Below are 10,572 nucleotides of genomic sequence, written 5' to 3' on the forward strand. Positions count from 1 at the left end.
CGGTTATTCATTGCACAGTGCCATATCAACATCGGTGTACAACTTCATCAAGGCTACAATATTTATTCAAAATCCTTAAATAGTGCTGCCGGGGGGTTTCAGGTCTGTAAGGGTGCTGATATGATCGCTTCAGTTTAATTTCAATTCAGGTAGTCTTTAGTGTTGTATGATTGTAAAATGCTTTTAAAAATAAATCTTATATTGAAAAACCACAGGCATGAAAAATATGAGGTGAGCTTTCACATGCTATTCCACACAGTGTGAATGGAAGTGATGGAGACCTACTATTGTATGATTATAACACAACAGTAATTGTGTTCTTCACAGGGAGTACTGTAAAGCATGTATTCCTTTGAAGGACTTGGAATTGATTGAAAGGAAATGGAAATTACCCAACCATGGTCCTGGCTAGGGATAAGTGGCAAGACCTTGTAATGGGAAGTTTTAAGATTACAAGCTTAACATACATTTCATAAACACACACCAATATTCCCTTATACAATTTGAGCACGCTAAATGTACTCAGTAGTTTTGCAGTTTTACCATGCTTTTACCATAGTTCATCACATTTTATTTTTTTTAGCAAAGTGTAATGAAACATACGTTCACTATGCTTTATTACACTTTGCTATGATTTTACTATGATACACTTTTATTAGGATTATTATGTCCTTAAATTCACTTCTTAGGGAATGCCCGTAAACATCAGTCCAGAAAAATCCGGAAGCATTTCTGGACAACAAAAATCTGTCCTGTAGCGGGTACCAAAGACTTCTGCACCATTGAAACAAGGCTTGTGTTGATGACTCTTGCTCCGCAGACCCCTCGCCAAAGGTTGTTATAAAGAATAAAAAATAAGGTTAAAAATCAAGACTTGGTTTTCATTCAGAGTACAGTATGAGGAAAGCACTGTACCATTTCAGGGTGTCACTTTTTTAAACACATTTTACAAAGTCAACCTCTAAACAACTGTCGAATTGTGTAAAACATACTGTAGCGTGTGACTTCTACTGACTAGGAACTGGGGATCTGCCGCCAGCACTCTAGCACCTCCTAGCTATTGGAGGAGTTGTTTGAACTGAGGCTCTGCAACAGAGACTGGTAGAGAGGGGAGTTCAGAAATCGTGGGTACGAGTCTCTGTGCATCAGTGCGTAGATTTGCGCTTGGGCATCATCAAAAACGTGCACGGTGGGAGTTGCCATGTTTCTGTTGATTGTCTCCCGCACTGTGGCATCAATGCTGACCTGGAAAAGAATACGGTTGTGAAAGCAGAATTATTCTGGGAAAGGCCTTGGATTTCCAGTAATACTCCTGGGTCATGCTCCACCCAGAGAGATGACAAATAACATTACAGTAGCTGTATAGCTGTTATCATTTTCACTCCTCATGGCTAATTAACTGTTTGCACACATGGTAATGCACTTTCTAGATAACACATTCTGCAGTAGTGTTTGTATCTAAAACTGATAATTGCATGAGGGTGTTTTCCCTGGTGTGTTTTTGCATACACATAAGCGTACATGTTTGTCAAGAGAACAGCAGTCATTTATTACAACTGTACAACACAGAAGCAAAATTAGAAATGTTAAACAGGTATTTAAGCTTTTTCTTTCATTGTCAAAATCAGTTTTCACAAATTTCTTAAGTATACCACTGTAAATTTGCCCAGTAATTTTATATTTCATCTCCTGCTTTTCCTATGGTTATACTATATATTTGCCGTGGTTTTCCATTTCCATGTTTTTTTTTTTTTTTTTTAATATGGCTCTGGGATTTAGCTTACCTATGAAAAGATCTGTAATAAAACAATGGGATCAGTGGAATTTTAATGGATCTTTTTTGAGAGAATCATAGAATACAGCTGTGTATCAACTGTAATACCACTATGGCAGAGTGTGAGGCCTGCATTGATACAGCCAGAGATTAAAATAATGTGGTAGTGTAGTTTATGTAACGTAAAAATGTACTTTACTATACACCTTAGAGACTTCTAATAATCCACTACCCAGATATGAATGTGAGCTGCCCACCTCTTTGGGAGAGAGTATGGAGATGTAGTCCAGGTAGACTTGTTTGGCCCTCTCCCGGATATCACCCTTCTGTTGCTCTGTCTTGAGGTCCTCACACGCCTGCCAGAAGAGCATGTTCTCATCACTGTGCTCCGAGCGCAGGAACTCCATGAAGACTTCACGGCCGGCCGCATTGTCCAGGAGAGTGCTGAAGGACAGCGCCCAGGATGAGGCCTCCTCCACACTCAGCCTGCCACTAATCAGGGAGTTGATTCTAAGGTTAGTATTTTTAATTTGATAAAAAAAATGATGAATTTGATAATAGTTTCTCAAGTACAATGTCGTACATCAACAAGCTTGTAGTGATATATCCTAACACACAACAGTACAAGTGTCTAAAAGCTGGACATTACTAAAGGTGCTGACCAAAAATGAAGTTTGTTCACCTTTAATGGGACTATCATAGGGTATATTTACAGAACTTAACTTGTTTAAAGGCTGTGTTCACAGCAAAATGGATGCAAAGAAAAATACTTTAAAATGAGCAACATTGCACATGTGAGCCTACGTCTGAATTTTAAATGCAAGGGTACAAATAGAAAAGTGGCAACAGTCTGCAAATATACTACATGTTAGTTCCATTAAAAGTTAAATAAAATTACATAGTAAATCTTTAATATTTGCCAAGATCATTTTTCTACCACACTAATGTTGTAAAATGCATTTCACTTAAAATTCCTGTTGCCTGGTTACTGCAGTTTGAAAAGGCTTGTAAACTGGAAAATGTGGAAGAATGCTGTAAATTAACAAACAGTAGTCCTTTACAAATAATATATGATCCAGCAACTGATTTGAAGAAACGGTGACAGGAATCTTGTGTTGTATCTGTAATTTATCATTGATACAATATAAGACTCCAGGCAGTAAAATCTATTTCACAAGTGAACAAAATCGTAATGTTACAAAATGGGTCAGTAATAATATCAAGTTATTCCTCTAATGTACAGCAAAGCAGTTCAACATGTATTTTTAGTAGCCATAGTGATGATTTCTTATAGGCTGTATGTACCACAGATATATATATATAATATATATATACACACACACACACGCACACACACACATGTACAAAGTGTTGGTTCCAATGTAATACAAAGACAGTCCACTACCTATCCTCGTTCCTCTGAAGGCTCTCTAGTGTGGAGATGTTGGACGCCCTCCTGCTGCACGCATCCTTGTCTTTATTCGGCACTGTCAGGCTGACAATTAGAAAAACAAACCGCTTGATGAGGGAGTTAAATGTAGACTTATAGCCCCGAAAAAAAGGAGAAGTGACAGCAGAAATACAGCATTTATTAAATCAGTGATTCTCAGATTTGGGACTGGAAGATCCCTTGAAGTAACTAGGGTTTGCCATACCACCCCCCCCCCCCCCCCCCCCCCCTTATAACATAACATAGAAATACATCAATGTGTCGATTTTAAACATATGTTTAATATATCAGATAAGACTTTCATAACTCTATAAAATACTCACTGAGCAAGTGTGAAAATACAAATATAGGGTTGAGTGTGGCTGTACAGGGCCTTTATCAGTGACATACAGACAAAGGTGCAACCACTTATTTTCTCCAGGGGATAAATATAATTCTTTCATATACAATACAACACAAATTCATTTTTAAACAACGCCCTTCACACCATGGTATCCCAGAGCAATGTACCAGGTTACAAATCAATGCACTCCAACTACAATTAGTTATATATAAAAAAAAAATGCAATTATTTACGGTACTACAATTTGAAAAAGACTAGTACTCTTTTGGTAGCAAATCCAGTTAAAGGATTTTATATGAAGGTTTATGGATGAAAACAATAAAGCCACCAGTGGCGTCCGAATTCATTTATTTGATGGGTTACCACAATTTCAGTGAGCCGTTTTGAGATTATTACGAAGATTGCATTTCGTATTGGAGGGCAAGGTGAAGGTTGCCCGACACATTTCTCAAGGGTGTGTGTTATACTTGCACTGTTTTAGTGAAACAAATGGTCTCACGGTAAAAGCAGTTCACTGTTTAGCAGTGGCAGAGGCGATGAAACATGGCTCTCCATACATGAGGCACATTACACTAAAATCAAAGTGAAGCTTGTAGCGAGACTTGTTTGCCGCCTGTAATTCAAAAGCTCAGTCCCATTCTTCTTACAGCTCTGGTCAAAAGTTTTGCATCACCTAGAATTTTAGGATTGAGTAATAAATAAACTATACGAACATAATTTAGATCTTTTATTTAACATCATGTAATCAAAGTAACTACAAAATGATATTGCAAAAGTCTGCCGGAAGCCATAATAGCAGTACAGTATTTCATGAAAAACTTTAGCCATAGCTGTATATCGCCAAACAAAATTGTTCAAGCTGTGTTTGAAAAGAAAGCAGCATTTTCCACCTTCAAAACTGTGTAGTTATGAGCTCCCATACAGTACATTTTAAGCACATTTGCAAACATTTCCTTTGGAAATAACAACAGCTTTGGTGCCATGCTTACTATCTGCCTGGGACTAGCATGACATCTAACATAATATCAAGCCACTGCTGCACCTCACAGCCTAAAACAGCCTTCTGTGGATTCCTCCAGAGTACACTTGGTTTCACATTGCTGTCCATCTTTTTGAATGGCGGTCTTCTCTAAATGATGACTCATCAACTGTAAGACTAGTGGCAGGCCACAGCTAAACAATACATCACTTATATGTTAAAAGCCTGAAATGGTAGAAGCTGCAAATGATTGCTTTTTAACACGATTCCTAACAGTCCCTAGTGAAGAAACAGCTTGTCTCGTCTTATTATTCTCAAGTGTCCCAAACAGGTACGACCGTGGAATCAATCACAAGACGAAATAAGAAAAAGTAACATCATCACAGAAGACAGCCAACATCGATTCAGAAAAGGTCGATCCTGTCTGACTAATCTTCTAGACTCACTTTGAGGATGAATACAAACAGAGCATGTAACAATATATCTAGACTTGCAAAAGAGACCTGACAAATAGCCGTACAAAACACTAACCCTTACGATCAGAACGCAAGGTAGAACAGTGCATGCAAGTGGATACATGACTGTTTAAAACACTGGAAGCAGAGAGTCCTTGTAAAGTGACATGTAAGTGGGGTGCAGCTGGGATTTAGACTGCATACATAACTGGGCAGAAACAAATTGCAAATGAAATGTAACAAATGTGTTAAATGAATGGTATAGAACCACAGCAGGCTTGCTATAAGAGAGACCTTAGTGCTGTATGTTGCTGTCACTTAAAAGGAAAACAGAATGCTCCTTGGCTATCTAGTCAAGTGTGTATAGTACAAATCAAGGGAGGATAGTATGAGGTTGAATAAAACGCTGGTGAGGCCACACTTAGAATACTGCATTCAATTGTGGTCCCCTCATTAAAAAAATGACATTGCAGTCCCTTTGCAAGAGTGGTAACCACAATTGTACTCTATGTGTGGCCTCACCAGTGCATATATAGAAGTCGTAATTGAGGATGTGCAAGACGGCTAGAATGAGAGCTGTTAGTTAGCCGTGCTAAGCAGGTCTCAAAAGAGATCATTTTTGGAGAACAGACATCTGAGGGATAGCAAGTGTCTCCCTGTCCCTCACTTATTGACAGTGTTATGGCAGGTGTTTCAATTCAAGCCCTGTAAGCGCTGACGAAACACGATTTACAATTTTTCTTTAGCAGTGCTTTTCAGGTTATAGCCAAAAACATCTTACCAAGAACAGCTGCAACAGCAGCACCAGCAGAAGCAGCAGGGGTAGGGCCCTCGGTTACAGGGGGGCGAGTCAGGACTTCTGTCATAGGGGGGCAGGGTTTTGGAGTCCCTGTGAGACAACCGTCTCCTCATGGCACCTTGCCGGGTCTCTGCTCTCACTAAGGTGGCATCTGAAACAGCACAAGACATTTAGAGAGTCATTTCACATCCCACATTCATTCTAAATAAGCATTCATTCACATTCATGCTGATGGAACACACAGGGCTCAAACATCTACGAAGGAAAGGAGGCCATGCGTTCCATCAGTGCTTGTCTTGTAACAGAGGGTTAGTGCAAGCTACTGTATATCTCCCAATCAGTCAGCTACACCTGTGCCAGTTATATTTCAAAGCAGACGTGTACATTGGAGATGGAAAACAATGCTCAGCTAGAACACAATTTTAAATGGTGTGTTGCTGATAAGTTAAAATTGCAGTTTTGAAAGAAACACATGTTATTCTAGCACATGTAAATTTTCATTTTAAACATGGTATCTGGTACTACTTTAGGTTAAAGGAAGCTCTTAGTTCATATGCCTTATACTTGAGTAATCTGTTTGCAGTTCAATGAAGATAAGGAATATCTAATTAATAAAATGAGAAAGTACACAATGCAGAAATGGTATTTTGTATAAACCTTTTTGTAACAGCCATTTCTAAAGTATCCAGTTGTCCCTGATGAATGTACATTTGCAGTGACTGCCTGCCAAGTTAAAAGGAATAATCCACTGCAGGGCAAGTGTGTATCAATACAGCCAGCAGCAAAAACTACAGCTTAAATGCTCCACTAAATTCTAATGACCTTATGCCAATTCCCTTGAAGTTAACCAAACTGTGGAAAACATTTATTCTGCACTCCCCAGTATATACAAACAGTTTAAGAGGCTATAGGGCTTTAGGACTCCCCTTCACTGTAAACACCACTGTAATACAACCCATCAAACCTGTTGGGTGATACAGGCTACTAATGCTTAGGTATAGGGGCTAATCCGTATGAAGGGACTGATACAGCCAAAGCCACTAACAATCAGAGATTACTTTTTATGATGAGAAAATCCAAACACAAGAGAAATATTGTATATTTTGTAACAAAATATTTTAATACATTGTCCCACTTCGTTTAACATTAGTATGTATTCCTGCTAGAATCCATAGGCCTATTTGTTTTTGTTATGATAAACATGTACCTATAATACCAAGCCCTGAAACTTTTCATTTGAACTTTTAACATAGACAGACACGTACACTTCTGTTATTTAAGTATGATTGTGCCTCAGGAAAAAGATCTAGTAAAACAGAGTAACATATTTGCATAGCAAGGTACAGCACTAACATAAATTCAACATCTGAGAGTTTAAAAAGAACACTGAGATCTTATTCGTGGTTAGGGCTCTTTGTTTTTGTTACAGAACCATAATTCAAAGTATTTGCAGAGCTCCAGTCTCTATTGAACTATTTTTTGAAAGTTTAATTCAACGTTTCTCAAGAACTCTCGAGTTTTTTGCTCGTCATGTTTAATTAGCTTGGAATAGTCTCCTCAGCGCACTCAAGCCTTTTAGCGCCTGTTTTCTTTTTTGTTTCATGTTGCTATGAGTTTAAATAAACACATAAACACCACACTAAAGAGGACATGTTGCATTACTGTAATTAATAAGACCACAAGAAACTGTACAAGCCAGAGGAGGCCACTCGACCCTTATGCTCACCTGGTTCCTAGTATCTCATTCAAGTGATTCTGCCTTAACAACATGACTAGGCAACCCATTCCATCCCCTCACCACACTCTGAAGAAGAGTCTCCTTCAACAACATGACTAGGCAGCCCATTCCATCCCCTCACCACACTCTGAAGAAGAGTCTCCTTCAACAACATGACTAGGCAGCCCATTCCAACCCCTCACCACACTCTGAAGAAGAGTCTCCTTCAACAACATGACTAGGCAGCCCATTCCAACCCCTCACCACACTCTGAAGAAGAGTCTCCTTCAACAACATGACTAGGCAGCCCATTCCATCCCCTCACCACACTCTGAAGAAGAGTCTCCTTCAACAACATGACTAGGCAGCCCATTCCAACCCCTCACCACACTCTGAAGAAGAGTCTCCTTCAACAACATGACTAGGCAGCCCATTCCAACCCCTCACCACACTCTGAAGAAGAGTCTCCTTCAACAACATGACTAGGCAGCCCATTCCATCCCCTCACCACTCTCTGTGTGAAGAAGAGTCTCCTTCAACAACATGACTAGGCAGCCCATTCCAACCCCTCACCACACTCTGAAGAAGAGTCTCCTTCAACAACATGACTAGGCAGCCCATTCCAACCCCTCACCACACTCTGAAGAAGAGTCTCCTTCAACAACATGACTAGGCAGCCCATTCCAACCCCTCACCACACATTGTGTGAAGAAGTGTCTCCTTCCCTCTATTCTAAGTCTACATTCACTTAATTCCTAACTATGTCTTCTGGTCTTGGTTTCAGTGCTGTATTGATATGGATTAACTTTATCAACACCTTTCAGGGTTTAAAAGACCAAGCCACCCCTAACTGTTCTTTGCTATAGGCGAAATAAATGATGTTCCCTCAATATCTTCATAGGCCATTCCTTGAAGCCTAATGTTACTGATGAATCTCACCTGGTACACATTCAGGTATTATCACAATTAGTAACCTCCTGTCTCCTGATTGAATTGTGTTCTATTCTGAGTTTATATAATATATATATATATATATATATATATATATATATATATTATATATATATAGTTTTATCAATTGTTAGAACAATTTTTAATTATTAATTATTTATTATTATTTCATGTTGGTTTACACTCATTTGTCAATATTTATTTATTTATTTATTTTGAAAACTGCAAAACGTTTTTTACACGTTGCAAAATTTTACCAGGAGCACCACAATATTATATATATATATATATATATATATATATATATATATATATATATATATATATATATATATATATATATATATATATTTGTTTGTTCAAGTCATCAAACAAATAAGCAGGTGTCTACTGTGCCACCATAGTTCTTATTATTTCTTTGCATTTGAGAACTACCAGTCAAAAGACAATACTGTACTTTTAAAATATCACATTCAGAAATGTGTCACAAACTCTTAATGTTATTTCCGAATAGATTTGATATAACTATATATAGTAGTTACATGTTATAAAGCTTTACTCATTTATTTGGTTCACCATTAATTCAATTCAGCCTGGCAAATACATCTCACAAGAATTATACCGTACATACGAAGCACTCTGATTTCACTTTCCGAAACACTGTAATCGGTCGCTGACAAAAGTTATGTTAAAAGGACATCGTGTAATTTAACAGTATGCAGACAAACTAGATCATTATTTCCCTGTTTACAGTTATTACAATTGATCTAATCTAATAGATAATAGAAGGCACATGTGTCTTTCCTCCTGTTGCTTCAATAGACACAAAATACACTATCTCTTGAGCCACTACAGGAGAAACGAACAAACAGAAAATAATCTTTAAAAATGTAACTTTTGAGCAACGATTACAATAAAATAAATATACACAATAAAGCAGTAATCGTGCATTACAATGGTACATCGCATTTGAAACAACAGCGCATTATAACACCATTAGTCAAAGCAATAATACATACATTTTTTTTTCTTCTTTTTTTAAATACCGTACTTACATTATTCAGAGCACTGAGGCAAAGTCTTTCTGGTGTAAAGGTGTTTAAAAAATAAACATAAAAGGCTAGCTCTGCTTGCCATAAAAGATGATGGGTTTCGGTACATAAGATACGCATGCGTAATGCTTTCTTGACATCTGAAAGCAATGCGAGTCTTCTTTTAACCCGAAATAAATTGAGGAGACGCGGTGAGATGAGTTACAGAAGGTATACCATTGCAGCATTTTCATTCACTCGGGTTCATCTAATTGCTGCATAACGGTAAGCACGCTAGTACTATGCACAAGACCTATGGAAAAAGCACGGCTTTAGAAGAATAATGAATAATCGCAAACAAGGTTAAAATAAATATTACTGCAGTCCCTGCTGTGCAAGGTTATCTGTGTTTTAAAGATTACGTGTATGTGTAATGAAGAACATATGGTGAGTACGCAGTATTTGTTTTTATTATACATAAATAAATACAACACAATACACAAGATTTACAAACTGTAACAAAAGTAGGATCAGGCTAGCAGGCTAGCACTGCAAAGTTACTGTTAGGATGTGAATCTGCAGGAGGCTCACACTGCAAAGTTACTGTTAGGATGTGAATCTGCAGGAGGCTAACACTGCAAAGTTACTGTTAGGATGTGAATCTGCAGCAGGCTAGCACTGCAAAGTTACTGTTAGGATGTGAATCTGCAGGAGGCTAACACTGCAAAGTTACTGTTAGGATGTGAATCTGCAGGAGGCTAGCACTGCAAAGTTACTGTTAGGATGTGAATCTGCAGGAGGCTAACACTGCAAAGTTACTGTTAGGATGTGAATCTGCAGCAGGCTAACACTGCAAAGTTACTGTTAGGATGTGAATCTGCAGGAGGCTCACACTGCAAAGTTACTGTTAGGATGTGAATCTGCAGGAGGCTAACACTGCAAAGTTACTGTTAGGATGTGAATCTGCAGGAGGCTAACACTGCAAAGTTACTGTTAGGATGTGAATCTGCAGGAGGCTAGCACTGCAAAGTTACTGTTAGGATGTGAATCTGCAGGAGGCTAGCACTGCAAAG

The 10,572-nt window shown here is 38.2% G+C and overlaps 1 protein-coding gene across 1 annotated transcript; it reads right to left on the reverse strand.

The window, feature by feature from the left end:
- Positions 1 to 588: 588 nt before the first annotated feature.
- Positions 589 to 9,648, reverse strand: LOC121303340 (regulator of G-protein signaling 20-like). Its single transcript, XM_041233958.1, has 5 exons — positions 9,524 to 9,648; positions 5,783 to 5,951; positions 3,180 to 3,269; positions 2,032 to 2,266; positions 589 to 1,245 (listed from the first exon to the last, which is right to left on the reverse strand). The coding sequence occupies exons 2-5, from the start codon at positions 5,911 to 5,913 to the stop codon at positions 1,054 to 1,056; spliced, it is 648 nt and encodes a 215-aa protein (XP_041089892.1). The 5' UTR covers positions 5,914 to 5,951; positions 9,524 to 9,648; the 3' UTR covers positions 589 to 1,053.
- Between the last annotated feature and the right edge of the window lie 924 nt (positions 9,649 to 10,572).

This window comes from Polyodon spathula, chromosome 32 (genome assembly GCF_017654505.1).
Source record: "Polyodon spathula isolate WHYD16114869_AA chromosome 32, ASM1765450v1, whole genome shotgun sequence".
NCBI classification, from domain to species: domain Eukaryota; kingdom Metazoa; phylum Chordata; class Actinopteri; order Acipenseriformes; family Polyodontidae; genus Polyodon; species Polyodon spathula.